Source organism: Echiichthys vipera, assembly GCF_963691815.1.
Source record: "Echiichthys vipera genome assembly, chromosome: 3".
NCBI lineage: Eukaryota > Metazoa > Chordata > Actinopteri > Perciformes > Trachinidae > Echiichthys > Echiichthys vipera.
In genome coordinates, this window is record NC_139828.1 from 10686145 (window position 1) to 10706896 (window position 20752).

At 41.8% G+C, this 20752-nt stretch overlaps 1 protein-coding gene across 1 annotated transcript in view; it reads left to right on the forward strand.

Moving 5' to 3' along the window:
- The window catches only part of LOC310945151 (uncharacterized protein C1orf21 homolog), a 28408-nt gene extending 16684 nt beyond the window's left edge, over positions 1-11724 (forward strand). The window contains exons 3-6 of the mRNA XM_083911164.1: positions 5735-5820; positions 7719-7786; positions 8644-8704; positions 10094-11724. Of these exons, the coding sequence (XP_083767290.1) occupies positions 5735-5820; positions 7719-7786; positions 8644-8704; positions 10094-10153 (275 nt within the window). The 3' untranslated portion in view covers positions 10154-11724. The remainder of the gene's footprint in view (positions 1-5734; positions 5821-7718; positions 7787-8643; positions 8705-10093) is intronic.
- The last annotated feature ends 9028 nt before the right edge of the window (positions 11725-20752 follow it).

Below are 20752 nucleotides of genomic sequence, written 5' to 3' on the forward strand. Positions count from 1 at the left end.
AATTATCACGTTATCAATTATGTGGCCCCCTAACATGTATACAAAACAGGGTGGCGTGCAGATTTCACTGTTTCTTTAAGAGTTTTTGTTGTTTTTGAGGCGGAGATGCAGCTGAGGGGTTTAATGTACTGTCCTCCCGATGCTACTGTCCCTCCGAAATGTTTGTGTCAGATGCATAGAAAATAGCATGAAGAGAAAGCAGGTTTATTTGTTCAGATTACTGATTTTTTTTCAGTGATTTTTAGGCCCGGAAAGGATCAATGGTGTGTTTTACTTCCTGGGAATGAAACAGGAACTCTCAAGGCAGATTTGTTTTATGGCTTTTTTTTATCAGGCTGCTAAGTGAGAATTATCACAAACACAGCACTAAATAAAAAAAGAGCACAGGCACATCCTTGAATGCGCATTTTTCATAGATAATGTGTGAGCGAAAGCATTTCTTGCAGTACCAAGTTCTCACCACAGCGATTTCCGGATTTTCCAATACAGAAGAGCCAAAAACCACAGTTCACTGAGTGTCCACTAGGGGCAGGTTTCATAATAGAGCAGTTTCTCATTGACCCTCATGTTAAACAGGACGTTTTCACAGCATAATTAAACCTGTTTAAGGCCTGGTACCAAAAAAACATTCTAGTCTGTAGGTTTAGGTCATATTTCCATGACAACACTAAGGGGGGTGAATTATTGTTGGAGGTTAAAGTTTATGATTAATTAGGGGCGCAGCCTCTTGAGTGACGGCTAGCCGCTGGCCCTCACTCCACCTCAGCCAGATGGGCGTATCTCCATGTCACATCAATGCCCTTTTTTGGTAAGAGGAAATGAGGAGGAGTCTGACAAGATGTCAATGCCCATAGGTGAGTATGATTGGATCAAGTTGAGAGAACGGGCCGCGACTGAGAGGCTAAATCCATTTCTTATACAGTCTATGGGCAGTGCACAGAAATGGAAAAGCACGCTGGTGACCTGAATGTCACCAGTTCAATCCCCGGGCAGTCAGGGTAGATATGACAGCGTGAAGTGAGAGAGCACCGCTTGCACATCCCTCATTATCACTGCTGAAGTGCCCTTTAACAAGGCTGATCCAGTGGAGCTGCTTAGTGATTAACGCTGGTTGTACTGGGAAGCTTCCAGGTGTGATTGTTGAGCAGGGCGTTCCTGGAAAAGAACATTCATGCTCAGTGAATTAACCCCAGTTGAATAAAGGTTAGATATATAACCAGATACTGTTTGTCAGATTGAGAACAAACATGCACTAGATTTAGACAAATGAGAGGACTAATAAAACATACACAAGGGTGCACACAGCTACAGTGTGCGTATGTGTATATTTTGGATTCCTTCACTTGACTAGAAGCTGTGCATGTGGTTGTAAAGCCAGCAGCATATCAAGTTTATCTACTTTTGTGTAACGTCCTCATAGGAATTGTTCACATAGTCAACTGTTTGTCTGACTATTCGCACTACAATTATTGTGAGTTTTGTTTTGTGATTTGTTCTCCCTGAAGGCCTGACTCTGTACCGCCATGTTGAGTCCGCACATTCAATCCAAAGCTAGCCAATCCATGCTAACATCCTCGTTCCATGGCCTCATCATTATCACAGCACAGACATCAGTCTTCATAATATCTACTGAATATCCCTCCGTCTTCGATGTTTGAGAGAAACAGTTCTGTAATTCACTGATTTCAGCAACGTTAAGTTAATGAGGAACTGCTGCTGCCAATGCTGCCAAGTGTGTTCATACAGTATAATGTATCATTTTAATACTGTGGGTCTAGAAAGGGAATCTGAAAGATGTGTAAATAGCCAAAAGGAACCAGATTCTTATTGAAAGGTCCCATATTGTAAAAAGTAAGATTTCCATGTCTTTTTTTTTTTTAGAAAGCAGGCCAAGGTGCTGTAGAAATACTGTGAAAGTTTCAAAATGCTCAATCCACAGAGAAAGGCACACAGGCCCGTATTCAGAAACTGTCTTTAAAGGAACCGTCAGGACTTCTGTACAGTTGTGACGTCACAACTGCACTATATAAAGGTAGAAACCGCATCGAGTGTTACGGAGAGTGAATACAGGTATATTCAGACAGACAGTATGAGAAAATAATATGTTTTTGATCATTGTACACAGAACACGTAAACATACATTTGGTAGAAACCCAAAATATAAGTATAAACCGAAAAATGAGCCTGATGTGGGAACTTTAATCTGATTATTTAATTGTGTATCATGTTTTTAAATTAGTCAGTTGTTGACTGAAGTTGTACTATCACAAGCAATTTAAAAGGCATCACTGACCAGAAAAAGACATTTTGAAATATTTTTCTTTGCCTGTTCCTTTTCTTCACCATTGTATCCCCAGCTGTAAAAAAAGCAAAAGCAAAAATTATATTTATTTCTCTTGAAAATATCTTGCACAGTATGTCTGTATTTCTTTCTAAACTGACATCCTTCTTGATAGGTAGGTGTGTGTGTGTGTGTGTGTGTGTTAGAGATGAGGCTTCGTGTTCAGGTGTAAATGTCATGGCGAGGCCGGTAATGGCCCGGAGCCAGAGTGGCCCAGAGGGAGGACACACAGCAGGAAGGACAGGGTGACATAGCCACAGGACAGGCAGACATACACACAAAAATACACACATGCACACGAAGATGGCAATTTAAATGAGTCACACCGTTACAAACGCCATACTTGCATAAAATGACAAACGTGCTGATTCAAAGACACAGCGTTATCTGAAATAGAACTGAACACACAGACACACAAACACACACACACACACACACACACACACACACACACACACACACACACACACACACACACACACACACACACACACACACACACACACACACACACACACACACACACACACACACACACACCCTCGTCCCCATGCACAGGCAGTGGCTGTTTGTACCTTAAGGTCAGCGCAGAGCTCCGGTCTCTAATCAGAGAAGAGAAAGATGTCCACATCATAAAATCACAGCTTCTCAAAATAGTTCTTCCCTTTCATCTTGCCCTCTCTGACAGTTCCCCTCCTTTCTCTCTCTCTCTCTCTCTCTCTCAAAGCGAGCCCGGCATCGGCGTGACGAAACACCCTTGTCGTTTCCTGTGACAAAGACTGCCGCACACACACACACACATACATACAACTCGCACAGCATGACCAGTTTTTGCTCCTATCTAAACTGAAGCAAAGTCTGTGATGTGATGAGTCTTGATTGGTGTAAGCTGGGCCACTTTGATCTATCTATACCCGTCACATTAAGCTCAGTGACTGTCCTGTAACAGGAGCAGAACGTTCAGCCAGTTTAACCCGTCACCCAAATTATAAAATGACATTTTTCTGCTTGAAAATGTCCATTTAGATTCATTTATGTATCCCACGGCAGCAGCTAATTTTACCCCTTTCCTTTTCATCAGTATCCACCTTAAGATACGGATTATATAGCTTAAAATTGATGTGGCCTGCCCCTGTTATATGCAAGAGAGCAGAGGAAATGGCTCTTAATTCTGTTTGCCTCTGCGGCACCGTATGCGCTGCGTGTTTACAGAGCAGATCTTAGTGCGTCGAGCCTGTGTAGTGTTATGAAACTGTTTGTCAGCGTCGGCATGTTCAGACAGGAGCCGCTTTGCTCCGACTCGTTTACATTCCTGAGACAAACGGAACAGAAGAAAAGTCTGGATTTGTTTTTTTTTCTTCTCATCTCCTCGTCTCTTCCTATTAAATCTGCCAGCTTACCTTCATCTCTCTTTCTCTCTCTCTCTCTCTTTGAAATTATTTCACATCAGCAGCGTTTATCTGACAGACGCAGGCCGCGTTTGGCTCTACAGTGACGCACATGTCAGATGTAGAAACACACAGAAGCAAACACACACACAGGTGATCCAGGTGGTAGGTGGATTGTGAGCAACAGAGTAGAGGGAGGGTTGAATGTGGCACAGACAGACAGACAGACTGCTGCTTGTAGGAGGGCAAAATACAAAGTGTGCAACAGATAAGGCCGAGAGGTAGGTGTGTGTGTCTATCAGAGTCTTGGCTGCTTTATCAGTAAAATGGCGAACAACCAGGTAGTCAGCAGAAATGCCATAGTGCTTGTATTGTTCTGTTCAAGGTTAGGTGGGGTTTGGTCTTTGGTAAAGGTGCTGCATGTGGAGCTTTAGACGTCACATCATCTTATATTACTGTCAGGTTTATCGTAATATTGTTTTTTTCAGTTCGCGGCACGCTTTGTTTAACTTAATGCAGTAACTTCTGAAACAATAAGGATTTGTTCAAAATCACTCCCTATTTACCAAAGTCTGCACCACATGAACTGATGATGTTTACCAACCCTGAACAAGGGCGTGATTTCCAGCACGGCGGTAGTTCATTAATCAATTAGTAGAAAACAACTGTCATTTACGTTAATGATTCAGTCAATTAATCATTTGGTCAATAAAAAAATGAAACTATGATAATTCACATCACATTTTCCTCTTCCATCTTCAAATGGATCAAAATATATTCAGTTGACAAATCACATAGGACGCTGGAAATAAAGGAATGTATGGTACTTTTGCCTGAGAGCGATACAACACAACACGCATTGGACAGCACTGTTAGTTGAAACCTTAAAGACAGCACAGCAAATGTCCCTCCAACTGCAGCCCGGTGGCACACTGCAAATTACAATGTTTGAGGTCACCACAGGCTCCTCATCATACTACCATGTCTCAAAATGAATACGGGAATGATTCATTTTTATTAAAATACTTCTATACACATGTATTTCTACTTGGGCTGGACAATATGATCTTAAATCTGTCCCACAATCAGAATTCACAATAATTTTAATAACTGTAAATGTTAACTATGTATTTTTTAATGCATCATGGCATGCATAATTATACATATGAGATACATAATTTCTCGGGGTTGACCACTTCAGATTTATTCATCCTGATTATAACCGTATCACCAGTTGGAGATCCTGGACTTCTTGATTTGTTGAACTTTAGGTGGTTGCATTTATTTAAATTATATGGGATTCAAACATTGAAAACTGCAATATGAATTACCTTGAATTAAGCAATGCATAATGCCAGTAATTTAAAACGTTGAGGTTTATTGCAGTAATTTAGGATGCACATTGCGGGGCGTGGTGGCGGTCCCATGCAGTTCTGAGGAAGTGTTTTACTATCCTCGCCACTGAGCTCGCCTTAACAGTCTTAACTGTCTAATCTGTCTATGAAGCCTAGAAGCTGCTTGACTGATCTTTAATCCCCTCCAGAGTTTCTCCTTCTTATCTGTTCCTTGTTTTTCTCTCTCTCTTGTCTCTTCTGTCCCCACTCTTAGTACACATGCACGTGAATTCCCTCTCGCTGTTGCTGTTTATGCTTCTCTCAGATGAGCTGCTGTAGCTAAAATGGAAAGGAGAGGACTAGTGTCCTCTCAGCTGTCCTGTCCACTCTCAAATACACTGTATCAGGTTCTAGTTATCAGATTACCCTGAGCAAATTATATCTAAAATCAATGGTGCAGTCATTAATGTTGACATAATTCAGTGAGAGTCCAGTGGAGTCGGTAGGACACAGTTCAATCATTTTAACCTTTCAGATCATATTGACCAGGGTGAGTGAAAGGAATCCGGTCAGTGTTTCTTCTCCGGGACACGCCTGATAGATACATGTTGTTGTTTGTTTCCCCCCTTAATCATGCCTCTGTCTGTCGCTCTGACCCACTCTCTCCTCAGACGAATACAAGATGAAGGGAGTGGAGGAGGTGAAGTACATGAGAGGGGATGAAAACCGGGTGAATGCACGCAACCAGGAGAACCTGGTGAGACACACACACACACACACACACACACACACACACACACACACACACACACACACACACACACACACACCCATCCACTGACAGCCTGTCATCCAAACACAGACTCAGACCTTTTCCTGGCAGTTTATCAGCTCAAGCGAACAGGCTCATGTTTGTGTCCGAAGGCAGCTCACGTCAGCCTCAACAGCCTGCACATACACACTTATTGTCTCTTGCAAAAACACACAGAGGTGCCTCACGCAGGTAGAGACAGCATGCTGGCGTGTGTGGAATGTGGAGGCTGATTGCTTGGTTGGTTTGACTCCCTTCCTGCAAAACCTGTGGTCTTCTTAAACAGCTGAAAGAAATGTTAGAGAGAAGTGTTTTTCTTTTGTTTTATTAGATTACTAAACCCGACAATCCAATCACTGTTGCACACATGAGCTCCAATCTATAACGATTGTACTTGTTTACACCCTTATAAACACACTAAATGACTGAAAAGAGTAGTAGTATGAAGTGAGAGTCTCTCTGCTCCTTCAGCAAATCAGGTCAGCCTGACTGGCGACCTGGCAAGCGGTGAAACAATAACCAATGCAGCTATAAATCTTGAAAACAGAAGCAGTCACACAGCCAGCTCAGAGACTGGCCTTATCACAGTAGCATGTAGGGCTGGGCGATAATTCATTGTGAGCAAATATCATGATATATTGAGATAAAGTCCTTCTTCCATATATAACGACAGTCAAAACAATCTAAAACTGTCTGTCGTATATATTTTTCTATAAAGTTTCTATCACAGTGTCCAAACACCAGAATCCAAACTACCTTATGGCAATATTAACGTCATTTGGAATATTTTGATCCTTGCATGTTATGTTCATTTTGCATTAAATTGCTTAACAAAATGACAAAATACTCAGTACTTTTAATTTGTCATGTACTTCATTCGCACAAGCTAGACTTTACCATGTGCACATTTCATGTTGATATTAAATGACCTCCAGAAAACAGGCTGTACTGTGACATATGTATATCGTTATTTAGATATTAAATGACCTATGTCGGGGTAAAAGCCCGGCCATAGTAACAAGGAGAAGACACTCTCATCCTCTGAAACATGAAGCCACAGCAGCACAAGATTTTACTCTGATGACGTCCACACGCAGGAAGGTGTCAGGAGATATTTTAGCCCATTAGCTGTACATAAAAATTATTGAAAAAAGATAATGAGGTGACGTTTTAATTATCACTGGAGTGTTTTCTTATAATCTCCTGATACAATAATCACACAGCTTGACCCAAGACTGTTAAACATAATGAGCTTGAAACACACTGAAGTGGCTGGTTGTCTTGTTTCAAAATGGGCGGTATGGTTTGTTATTACCCAAACCACATCTTTACGCAGCCAGGTAACCTCCTGTACAGCAGCTCCATGTGGTCAGACCAGTCATGTTTCTTACCACTTGACTGTAGGTGAGAGAGGAACACACACACACACACACACACACACACACACACACACACACACACACACACACACACACACACACACACACACACACACACACACACACACACACACACACACACACACACACACACACACACACACACACACACACACACACACACACACACACACACACACACATGCATGCACACACAAATTGGGTGGTGAAAAATGCAGGTCACAATATTTTTGGTTCATCACTGTAGAAAGAAACTGTACACAAAGCTTCTAAAAACATGGAGGCGATGTCATGTGAGGTGAACAGCCTTCATCAGAGTTCATACATTATTTAATAATGCGGGTTTGATGTGTGACGTGCGTTTTCAGTGGTTTGCTGATATGAGCTGTTTGGCTGTTTTATCAGTTGATAATCAAAACTAATGGTGTACATGTGCCTTTTCAGGAGAAGAGCAACGTGCAGTACAGGGGCAAACAGCAGAAAGAGATGTCTTCAGCAAACATCAAGTCTAAGTAAGTGGTCAGCAGCAGTCTGCGTAGTGAAATAAAAAATATGATCTATGTCTGGACAGCTCTGATAACTTGAACACGTGATCACAAACATTGTTAAAAGGTTAGTTCACCCAAATGACAGAGAAAAAAACGTATCTTCTCACATATTTCTAGCTTTAGCCGTACAGTTTTGTTCAAACATCTAGCAGTCAACATTTGAACAACAACACGCCTTTCTCGAAACAATGTTACACTTAATCTGCTGAAGATGATCGTGTGACACAACGGAAAGCCCCAGAACTGCTACAAATAGACCTAATGTGAGATTGTTCTGCCAGCTCACTGCGGACAGTTTTCATTGGGAGTGTTACATCCACAGAAATGTAGTTCCAATGAAAGCTGAGACATTTGTCGTAATCATAATGTGTTGTAATTTGACTGAATCAACCCTTTTTTGATAAACCGTTGTTTCCAGCGCCCATTAAGACGTGACTCTAACTCGGGATGTTAATATTATGATGTATGAAGTAAGTGATATTTTGTGTCTGGTTTTTATAATGCTGCCTCTTGCACAACCCCAGACTCTGTGCGTGTATACATAAACATATTGGTTGTTGGTGGCTGCACAGTATTTAGCCCGTGGGTGAGAGACTGGGTTAATACTTTATAAAATAATTATTTAAATTCCTCAACAGCCTTTCTCATACTGCAGAGAGGAGTGTGCGTCTGTGTGTGTTTGTGCTGTGTGGGGGGTGTAATGGAAAATTCTCATGATGTATGTGTTGCCTCCCTTCTCCTCCTCATCTCCGACCTCCGACTTCCTCCCCCCCCCCTCCCTCTCGCCTTTCCATTTTCTCCTCTCTCTCTTTCTCCGTCAGTATTCACACGTCAGAGAGCCAGCAGGAATTTTTCAGGATGCTGGATGAGAAGATTGAGAAGGTGAGGGGAGGGGAGGGGGGGTGTTTTTGGTTGGTGCAGGGGGGGTGGGGGTGCACGGGCTCTGAGAGTTTAAAGAAACAGCTGGGTCTTGACATTTAAAGAGACAGGCTGTGCAACAGCATACATTGTCTCTGCTTACGAGCAACACTCGACTCCACCTGTGTGAGGGGAAGGAACAGGCCGTCGCTGCAGTGACGAGCACTTAGTACAGTTAGTCTGCCACTTGAATCACACCAGTTGTTTGTGATCGTAGATGAGGTTGCACAGTGAAATGACGGTGAATAATGGCTGGATTCAGCTTCAGTGTGATGCATATTATTTTCAACTATGAATGGAAACAAGTCTGTTTTACTTCAGAGAAGAATTCAGGTTCACTAACTAAAGAATGTGAAAATACTCAGTTACAGGTAAAAGTCCCATATTATCAGGAAAATATACTTAAATCATCTCTATTCAGTATTTATTTAGTTTTAACGGTGGATTGAATTATTATGTATAATGTGAAGTAGGTTGCCCTTAGTAATGAAGCCACAGAGAATTATTGCCCGACTCTTCAGCCTTTATAGCGTCTTAAGATCATTGTCTTGGTTTTCTGGCCCGTTACTTCACCGCGTTGGTTCACTCTCACAGCTCATCAGCGTAGTACTCCTGATATTTCCCTCAGGAATTTGTAGAGACCAACTTCAAATGAATGCTAATGTAACACTGTGTGTGCTGGATGGGTAAATAGGCAGCTGTTTTCTTACACGCCATAGCGACTTTATAAAGGGACTATATATATATAAACATCATCAACAAATAGCCTTGCTCACATTTGCGAAGATTAATTATAAGACAATTGACGGGTCGATTAACTGACTAATCCTTTCAGCTCTAATTTGCAAAGTAACAGGTAGTAAAAGGAAGCGTTAGCCACCTGATAAATGTTTTGGAGAATTACATATTCAGTTTGAAAAGTAGTGAATTAAAGGTAGTTTGAAATGGAAATGCAGCAGTTAAGTACCTCCATACTTTTTTGAAATGCACTTTATTACTATCCACCACTGATGTGCAGTGCTCTTCTGAGACAGCCTGTGTTTTAAAGCCTCATTTAGTTCGATGAGCTGTTAGACAGCTCTGGAGAGAAACGGGAGGTAGATGAGTTGAGCTCTTCGTCGTGATGGAAGAAACAACATAACTGCCCACCTGTCAGCACGTCACTGACTCATCCAGTATTTTCTATGCCTGCACCCACAAATAGACATCAGTTTATTTAAACGAGACTATAGTAACAGCTGCGTCGGTGTTTGCTGCATGCAGACAGTTCGTTTAAAGTAGGTTATTACTGAGAATACTTCAGCCAATGAGAGTAGAAAAATCTCATATCGTCTCAAATCTCTTTCTCTGCAGGGGCGAGACTACTGTTCAGAGGAGGACGAAGAGGAAGAGGAAGATGAAGATGGGACATAGCACAGAGGCCCCCAAGATTCACCCCCACAGAGAGCCTCACTGTGTGTGTGTGTGCGTGAGTGCGTGTGCGCATGTGTGTTTGTGTAAATGCGTACGTGTGTGCTTAAGCGTGCCTGAGAGAGTTGAACCAGTGTTTTACTAATGGGGACGTTGATGTGACGGGACACTGTATGTGAGGGAATGAGCGTGTGTGTTTTAACGTATGGCAAAGATAGTATTTTAATCGAGAAAGAGACAGAGAGAGAATGGGGATAAAGAACATTTTCTTCAGAGACTCCAGCCCTCCTCTCTCAGCGCCTCTCTCCTTCAGGCCCCTGAGCGGACAGATGGAGGGACAGACAGATGAAAGGAGGGAGAGATGGAGGAGGACGTGACGGAAAGGACACAGTCGGGCCGAACAGAGTCATTTCCTCATTCCTCCATCTGTCCCTCAGTATCTGTCCGTCTATACCTCTGTGGTCCAATCCTGAATATTTAACCCCTGCTTTTGGACAAAGGAACTCCCAAATACGGAGTCCCAGTAAGGACAAATGTCTTTGGTGGGTGTGTGTGCGGAGGACTGAGGGGACACACAAGTGAAGAACAAAAGGAATCCCTGGGAGGAAAAGGCGGTGAAGGCAGAGGAGTTACGTAACACCACCAGGATCCAAACTGAACTTTTTTGGCCTGCCTACTTACCGCCAGGCCAGCCAGGGCCATGGGGGACTGAAAGAATGGGTGAGCGCGGGTGAGGGAAGAAAGAGTGAAAAATGTGTGATATTTTAATAAGAGATCGTAGGGAGCGAGCCGGTGAATTAGAAACTCTAAACCCCTCCTGCCTTCTGAAGTCAAGGACCTTTATATTTGTTTTGTTTTTATAATTGTGTTCAGCGGCCACTCGTTCTTTTATTTTTCCCCTTTTCTGACATTCTTTTCTTCTGTTTGTTTTACTCTTGGCTTCCTTCGTAGTCCATCTTCTTCATCATCATCATCATCATCATCAGCATCAATTCCATTATCGTCGTCCTTACCACAGCAGGCACACTGAAGCTGTGTTAATTCAGAGCTTCTGTGTCTCAACGCAATGCATCCTCCTTCATGCACCACTATACTGCAGATCCACACACACAGACACACACACACACACACACACACACATTATTGTATCCATTTCGTTTCACCAGCAGACTGTCGTGCATCAATCGGAGGTATTCTGTAAAGCTTCATTTCTGCTTTGATTCAGTGTTCTCTCTCTTGCTCACACACACACACTAACACACACACTAACACACACACACACACACACACACACACACACACACACACACACACACACACACACACACACACACACACACACACACACACACACACACACACACACACACACACACACACACACACACACACTCACTCATAATCACACTCTGCCAGAAAAGAAGCTGAAAAAACTGGGCACTGCAAGGATGCGTGGTTTCCGTGTCGACACAAACCTGATCACATTTTTGTTGTTGTCAACTTTACTGGATCCTTCCTGTTGTATTATTTTAAATACTTTTTTTCTATTAAAAATAAAAACGATGAAGCTCTTAGTGTGTGTGTGTGTGTGTGTATGCCATCTTTGTGTGTACATTGTGTGTGTGCGTGTGGCTGGCTGAGTAATGGAGCGGAGTCATGCTGGCAGGGTACTGGGGAGTGCGAAGTCAGTCTATTTTCCTGTGGTCATGCTGCCTAAAGCCATGCAGTCAGAGCAGATTCACTCAGAGCACCAGACACTGTGCCACCTGCTGGCACAAGAGCACTACTGCAGTCTGGTGGCATTATGTTCTTGTAAACAGAGTTCATTTCACCCATAATCCAAAACACAATTTAATATTAATTTAAACTGTGTGCCAGGGGGGATTTTAGTGTTTATTAGATATTTCTTCCTCCGCTCAATTTACAAATAATAGTAATAAAATCTTATCTATAAAAAAAATCTAAAATCTAGGATAAAGGTAAATTATATATTAATATTTTTCTCTTCATTTCTTTTATTAAACTTTATCTGTCTTCCAGTATACAAAATTAACTCAGCCCAATAACCGTCGAGGTAGTTTGTCTTGGAAAGAGCTTTGAGAACATCTCCATATATACATTATTTTTTGTTCTTAGAGGTGAAACATTTGGGGGTTTGCTGTGTAACTGACATTGTTTTGATGACTTTGTGTCTTTACTTGTGAACTATGTTTTAATATGTGCTATTATCCCACAGTCTCTCTTTAAACTACAATAATTGTGAAGATAAAACCAATTCAAGCTGCACTAACAAGTATATTTATAAGGACAATGGATCGGATTCCTAATTGAAATGTAGAAAGGGATTCCTTCTAGTGAAGAAGAGCCCAAAAGTGCAGTTCCCCTCAGCTCTACAGCCCTTTACTACAGCATGTTTCAGCTCACTGTTTTGTGTTTTTTTGGTTTGAGTTCACTCCTTAGGCTCTCATAAACCCTCAGTACACGACCGGCCCAGCACGAAGCGGTGGACAGACAGAGTTAGTGACTGACAGGTGAGCATAGCGAGTCATTTAGCAGCCAAAGAGCCAGAGACTTACCTTGTAGAGCAGCCGAGTTAGAGTTCCACATTTAAAATCATACTCAAGTAATGTGTTTGGCTGGATGACTTCTATACGAAGCACAATCAACATCCGACGAGAAGCTAGTGGCAGTTCGAGGGTGATGATGACATGAGAGGCGACCTGCCGCTCATTCAAAACAACAAATGCTGCTCGCTTAGAACCTAAAATAGCATCAGATTTATCAGAACTGCAGAGTTTTTCTTCATTGTGAAGTGAACGTTACTGAACAGTTTTCTCAATGGAGCAGATGTTTTTCTCTCTTCCCCTGATTGACTTCAGCGAGTTTGATAGACAGGCGGTTCATCCAATCACCTGCCAGGTATGTTTTGAAAGTGCCTGCCTATCAGTTTGCAGTGAGTCAGGTTAGGTGGAGACCAAAACAGAGCTAAAAGATAACATTACCTTTGTCAGGTGATCATTAACATGAATTAAAGATCCCTTTTTCATATGCCATTAAAATGCGTCTCGCATCCAGATTGTATCCAGATATGGTTTAATTTCAACACACCGGGTATTAATATGCATCCCCAGTACATTGTGATCCTTTTTTTGCTACGTCCAGCTCAAACAACTGAATGTCTACTCCCGCTGCAGCTGACGGTTGTGTTAGAGGCAAGGTGGCCGTCTGGCTGCTGACACACACCAGCCACAGTGCACCGCAGGACGGGTAGACAGGTTGCAGAGGTCCACCATTTGAAATCCATTTTCACAACATTCTGGAGGTGCACCGTACACTGCAATGCATCCCTGACCATCTTTAGTCGTGGGTGCATTTCCACCTGTAGCGTTCAAACGTTATCTGATTGCATTCCAGTCACCCAAAACACATTTTTATGTCAGGTGTAAATGGGGTCCAAATGAATGCTAATGTTGCTCTATATCTGTTGAAAGTATACCAACTGTTTGCTAACATATGTGCTTTATAAGGTGATAATATATAGGTGTTTACGCTACCTTCAAATGGCAGTTCAGTAATTGCATGTTTAAAGTAATGTCACACAAACACAGCAGAACACAAAACATGCAGCACATACATTGTGTGGGTAATGATTTATTGTTTTATGGTCCTATATGGGATTGTACTTGCAGGTAAACCAATGATAAGATATCAACTGAAATCAGGAAATGGCTTCCTCAATGACTTTGATAACTAATTGGCGACATGCAATCAAACGTGGAAGCAAGACTCATTCTAGTGCAATATTTAATAGTTGTAATCAATCATAATAAATGCGGACACTGTTAATTTGTCAATACACGACCAATTAAATGATAATGATAAGTGAGCAACTTTTCTTAACAAACGACCGTATATGTGTGTGTTTATCTTGGTGTATAAAACCCAACAGAACTGAATCAATATCCGCCCCTAGGCTCGGCCTAATGTGCACCCTGTGAGACTGGACGCCATAATGCTTTGAGTGACTGTCAGTGGTTTCGTTGATTACCACATCATGAAAGAAACACTCAGCAGTCTGGCTAGCTCGACCCATCTGTCTCTCTCGTACACATAACACACAAACTCCTTTACCTCACATGACTCACATGCAGGGGGCACATGAGGTTACAATCAGCAGCCACTGTCGACATCAGCAACGGAAAAGGGTCCCTTTGGGCCAGTGCTCGCAGCAAGGCTCCTTACACACAGAAATTAATGTGTGTTGGAGGCAGACAGAGAAAGAGAGAGAGAGGTGGGCGAGGTAAGACCGAGAAATTAAGCCAAGGGAGTGAGAATGTGGGAGGGAGAGAAGAGGAAGAGACTGATGTTGCCCGTTAACCTCAGACAGGAATATAGGCAAGAAAATGTTCTTTCCACCCTGACGTAAGTACCAATAAAGAGCCCACTCCTCCCTGCTCTGTGTGTGTTAACTGTTTTGTGTTTGTGTGCGTGTGTGTGTGTGTGTGTCTGAGTAAAATAGAGCCCAAAGTGTGAGAGTCCTTATTAGGGTACAACATGTTCCTGGCTGCAAAGTTCAAATCCTTGAATAAATCTGAGCCAAATTCACATTCATAACTGAAAACAATTGTCTTAATGATGAAATATCAGTTTGTTTGTCGTCAATGCAAATATCACTGCTGTGTTTGCAGCTTCAGCAGCTTCTGAAATATTAATATGGTGGATTTAGTTGTCTGCTGGTAATGTATGGAAAGACCTGCTAATGAATTTGAGAGTGATGGTAATGTGGTAGTGTTTGGGTCACAAATGCATAAGTGCCAGTGCCACACCTCAAAACCTTCAAGAGAAGACGAGAGAAAAGGGTTCAGAGTTTGACGCCAAACAAGTTGCAGTGCAAGCTATACAGGTTGTAAAACACATATTTTATGACTTTTTTAGGATGATTATTCCCCATCTTTTCACCTTTTCCCCCCATTATGATTAGAGGTTGCTACTGTTTTATATTTGTGGTATTGCAAACTAAATTACTGAGATAATGGAACATTAAAATAGATTTTCCAGTTACAGGAACAAGGTCAGAAAAAGTGAGCACATTAGCTTCAGCCAAGGATAGCTGTGACTGTCGTCCAAGTAGCCACAAAGGTCCCATATTATGCCTATTTTCAGGTACGCATTTGTGTTCTTGGTTTCTACAAGAACATGTTTGCAGTATTTCTACATTTTCTTTCTCTGAATATACTTTTATTCACTCTGTTCTGGTTCTTTAAGCCCCGCTGCTGAAGAAGCAGTCTGCTCTGATTGGTCAGTGTTTCTGGGTCTTCAGCATCTGTGCTCTCAGTGCAGTTATTGCAACCAGGGAACAACTGTCACGGCACTTTCTGTCTACATAGTATAGTTGTGACATTACAGCTGTACAAAGTCCTGACGGTTCGTTTAAAGACTGTGAGAACTGGCTGTGTACATTTCTCTGTGAATTGAGCGATACTTTCACAGTATTTCTATAGCACCTCAAACTGCTTTATAATAAAAATAAAAGACAATCTCACCTTTAACAAGTCAGAGTGTGGTCACCGTGTTCTGATTTTTACCTAACTATTTTTGTTGTTGCTACAAACTTACACATTTCTGTGGAATAATCATTTTTACAAGGTAAAACAGTATGAAACTTAAGAGGAAAAGTGACTCGCAGACAAAACAATGACACCACATATGCAAGATTTGTGCAAAAATAAGTAAAATACTGTATGCTTGTGTGTGTATGTGTGTGCGTGTGTGCGTGCGTGTGTGTGTGTGTGTGTGTGTGTGTGAGAATGTGCAGTAAGAGAAACAAATGTGAGGGGGAGCTGGTTTCCGGAGCAGCTGAATTAAGAAAATGGTTCTTAACTAACGATTAAAACAGAAATTGTGTGGGATTTCAATTTCATGAATCAAAAAGGTTTGTGTCACTTCTTGGCAGGTTTATATAATGACGGGGAAAAATATGTCTCTTACATCAGTTTTAAATTGACTGTGTGTGTTTGCATACAAACATTGCCCACGCAGAGAGTATGAGTCAAGGGATGGATCCCTGCCTGGATGCCCGCCCAGCAGGCCTTTGCTCAGTGTCTTTAGTCTCTCCAGCAGTTCCTTTAGGCCTAATACTCACTTTGGAGAAATCTACCTCTAGTAGCTTTAAACACATTCATTTACACATGTGGCAGCACCACCCTTAAAACATCTTGCTTTCCCTCAGTACACACTTTCTGTCCATCTACAATACACCAGCTATATTCCAGTGTCTCTAATGTCAGTCCAGCAGCTTCTCTCTCTCTCTCTCTCTCTCTCTCTCTCTCTCTCTGTTCCCTATCCATTTGTATGTAAAGCCTCTCCATGCAGATCCATACTCTGGATTACCTTGGCAAAGAAGCAACTCACATGAGGGGGAAGCCAAGGCTTTAGGAAGATAGAATTAGAAGCATTTGCATTCATGCCGCACATGCAAGAGAAGCGACCTACTTAAATCCCAGGAAGCTAATTGATCAATGTAAACACACCATATTTAAACTATGAACAATTATGCAACCGTCTGAATGCATCTACTTCATGTCAAGAGTGCAATTTTGGCGAAAATTGGAAATTGTTTGTGAATTCTCTGGATCGTTGAAGTGACCAGCAGCGTAGTAAAATGGATAGCCAGAGCGCCTGAATGCTTCATGGTGTCTGCACTCGTGTTGTATTTTGCTGCAGTCTACCAAATTCACAATAAGCTGAGCTAGCAGTCAGTGCCTGGAGCGAGCCTGGTGACTTGAGCCCACTGAGGAGGAGACGATGGCCGTGCAGCAGCGTCAGGAGTTGTTTAGTGACGGCCTCAATCATCTGACCAGGATTAGGGGGGTTTTCTCTAATACTGTCTGGACCCAAGTTACCTCAAGACAAGACAGTGTGTGTGTGTGTGTGTGTGTGTGTGTGTGTGTGTGTGCGTGTGTGTGTGTGTGTGTTTGTGTGCGTGTGTGTGTGTGTGTGTGTGTGTGTGTGTGTTTGTGTGTGTGTCTGTGTGTGTGTGTGTGAGTGAGTGTAAGAATGAATCTTCAAGATCTTTAAGGATAAAACAAGAGCACCATCTGCTGGTTCGGGCTTTTTAATGATGCTGACACATATGGCTCCCTCAGAGAGCACTGTGCATGATCAAGCACTATCTATTAGAGCAGTACATCACTCTGACAGCCATGACGGGATGTAAAGTTCTTTTCTCTCCTGAATTCACTGAGCCATACAGAGAGAGCCTCACCACACAGTTGTATGAAACTACAATTGTATGTGCTGTACCCATAATATCTCATGTTTGAGGATCCTAGCAGTTTCTTTTTGTTCATTAGGTTTCCATCATGTTTTACATTCGGTAGAGAGCAGCACAAACACATCATCTATCCGTTTCTTTTAAATCAACTTTTAAATTAGTCCCACATCCTTTTGTAATCTACATTTTTTCATACCTACTTTTAAACAAAAATGCAGCGTGCTACATATTTATCCTAGAGTTTTCTGTTTGACATATTTTTCTCTTTATTCAGCCTAGTTATGAAGGATTTACCCTGCTATTTAAAGCCTAGCTACGCTTTCCCTACAACCACAGTTTAACAAACCAAAAGCTTGGCAGTCTTTAAAACATACATTTATCCAAAACAAAAAAAAGAAAAAAGATCCAGTTCTGCTCTATCTGTCATCCATAGTTCAGTTACAAAGGGACAAATGGCTGCATGTCAAGTACACAAACCAAAATTACAAAGCAGATGTTTTGCTATGACAGAAGAGGGAGTGCACGAGCCATTTGAATAATGAAAATGTATCTGTGTTGAAGTCTGACGCCGGGCCAACAGGGTGAGGTTGTTTTTGAGAAGTGCAGAGTGACTAACACAAGAGGTAAAGTTTCAGTTTATATGCATTTTTCCTTTCAGTTCAGTTTGGAAACTAAGCATTCACAGTTCAGATTGACTACAGTTTGACATCAGAAGTCACTGTTTATGTGCCAAATAACAACCCGCGCAGACTTCCCCTGTTGATGACCCTGATCGCTGACCTTTGATTGTTTAGGAAACCTTCCCCCAAGTGAATTCTCAGGGTTGTCTGGGGATAAAGTTGGGATTTTGTAGGCTTTTTTACACATCTTAACTGTCTTTGGGAAAGCACTAGAGGGAGCTAATGGATTACTCGGACAGATTAGAGCATCCTCTCTCTCTCTCTCTCTCTCTCTCTCTCTCTCTCTCTCTCTCTCTCTCTCTCTCTCCTCTCTCTCTCTCTCTCTCTCTCTCTCTCTCTCTCTCTCTCTCTCTCTCTCTCTCTCTCTCTCTCTCTGTCTGTCTCTCATCCTCGGTGACTAAGGGCATCCAACAACAGGGAACATGGCAGAGTCTCATTACCTCAACGAAGAGGGAAAACATTACCAGTCGCAGAGAGATCCTAGCTTAAATAAACAGAGTCGAGCCGAGACGGGGACAGAAGTAAGCTGGCTTTGCCCGTCTGCCTGTGCTGTGACTGCACTATAATTAAAAAAGGTTACTTGAAGGTTATTGTAATCATATAAGAACGCGTAGCAGCCTATAATATTATAGCTCAGGGAGCATGGATGCCAACTTTTGGAGCTAGAGGTATAAATTTGTGGATAGTCTTCAACTGACTTTCTACCACCTTAACACGTCATTTAGTGTTTCAGTTACACTTGAATAGTTTCTTTTTTTATTCTATTCTATTTAGCTAACGCATCCGTTTGTATTTACGTCTGTTACTTCTATACTCATATGTATTTACTTCTGTTGTTTCTATTATACTGCTGCAAAGACTGACTTCATAAATAAAGGTGTATATTACTTTATCTCAGACTTTACATGACAATATTTACAGTCTGATTTTCTGTGGAAAGTTTAGAAGCTTACTCTATGAAGGGTTTGGTGCCATTTCGGTTAAATGTTTGTGTCATTGTGTCAGATTGGTTTGGAACATTTTCTTCTGTTATGCACTAGTTAGATTATTTGTTTTGGTGCCATGATTGTTCAGTGTTTTATGCCACTGACAGTTAGGGTAGAAAATGATTGTGCACTGTCCGATTTACTTGCAATAAGCTTTCATTTATAAAGAAATGTCTGGGAATGTTCTCTCCTCTTAATCATACAATATGGACATTCGTATACGCACCTGTCCACAAGAAAATGAAGGTGGGCATGAGCCTTCACAGTCAAGATGCTGCTGACACTTGAGAAACTTTTCCCCATAGGTTCTGTTGATTCATGCACATTTTACACATTTTCTCTTACATCTTTCTTTTGACTTGTCTCACTTATCTTGGTTTGTTGCAACTTACAATTTTCTCCATAGTTTAGACTATACGGTCTTTTATGTTGTGAACTGAAAACAATAAGAAGTCATAAAGTTAAATTATCTCAGTTGAAGCTGTCCTGTGAAAACTATGCATCTCCAAAATGTTTCATGAGTTCAGAAAAACACCTGCGTTGCTTTCAGCTTTGTGCCAACGTGTTTTTAGTTTTCAATAGTTTATTTAGAAGGAAAACTCACCGAATTTGGAGATATGCGGTTGTTATTGGACCGTGAGGAGCGTTTTCTCTGTGAATGTTGTTTTTGTAACATCTGACACAGTGCAACCCTCTCTTATGATGTAAACGGCACTATTTGTTCCTTCTTGGGCAACACGTTATTTTAATCCTCACCCCATTTAGCATTTCTTTTCCCGTTCTTTTCTTAATATAGCTGTAAGCAGATATAAGATCTTTTGTGTTTATTGACGTAATTATCAACTACTTTAACAACTCCTCTATACTGTATCTGGATGCTGGTATACAGTATAGACAGACAGAGAATGACAATATACTGTAATAAATTAAATACATAAGCACTTCAATACTATAGTTGTTTATAACTATATTGCAATGTGTTTATTATGCTTTGCTGTTTATAGATGACGGATAGGGAGGCTGGAGTCAAATGTAACCCCTCAGCGCATCTCAAATGCTTTCGCTGCTGTAACAACATACAGTTTAGTTGCATAAGTTTGGTGACTTCATGGTCTCAGTCATGGAAAAGCAAAGACACAGGGAGTAGTAGAGCTGAGGAGGAGAAACAGACATGGACCAACTAACAGGCTGCAGACAGGCATCATGGGTATGCAAATGGTTTGGAACATGGTGTCCTTCCCACGAATTGAATGAAAGTACAGACAGAAACATCCCTTCACCATCCAGTTGTTTTTATTATGTTTGCACAATTTATTATTAGGTGAGTGGAAGAGTTTTGTACCAAGCTCCACAGCAGCAGCAGAAGCGGCAGGGCTGTAGGGAGAAGGGGCGGCTGGGTGTAGGAGGGGTAAAGGCGGTAGGAAACCCTCCACCCAGCCTATCCCCCTCTTTTACCTTGCTTCCTCTCTCCCCCTCCCACCGGGTCTCTCTCTCTCTCTCTCTCTCTCTCTCTCTCTCTCTCTCTCTCTCTCTCTCTCTCTCTCTCTCTCTCTCTCTCTCTCTCTCTCTCTCTCTCTCTCTCTCTCTCTCTCTCTCTCTCGCTCACTCAGTCACTCACACTGCTCTCTCGCTCTGTCTCGGGACTCCAGATCCAGGTCGGGCG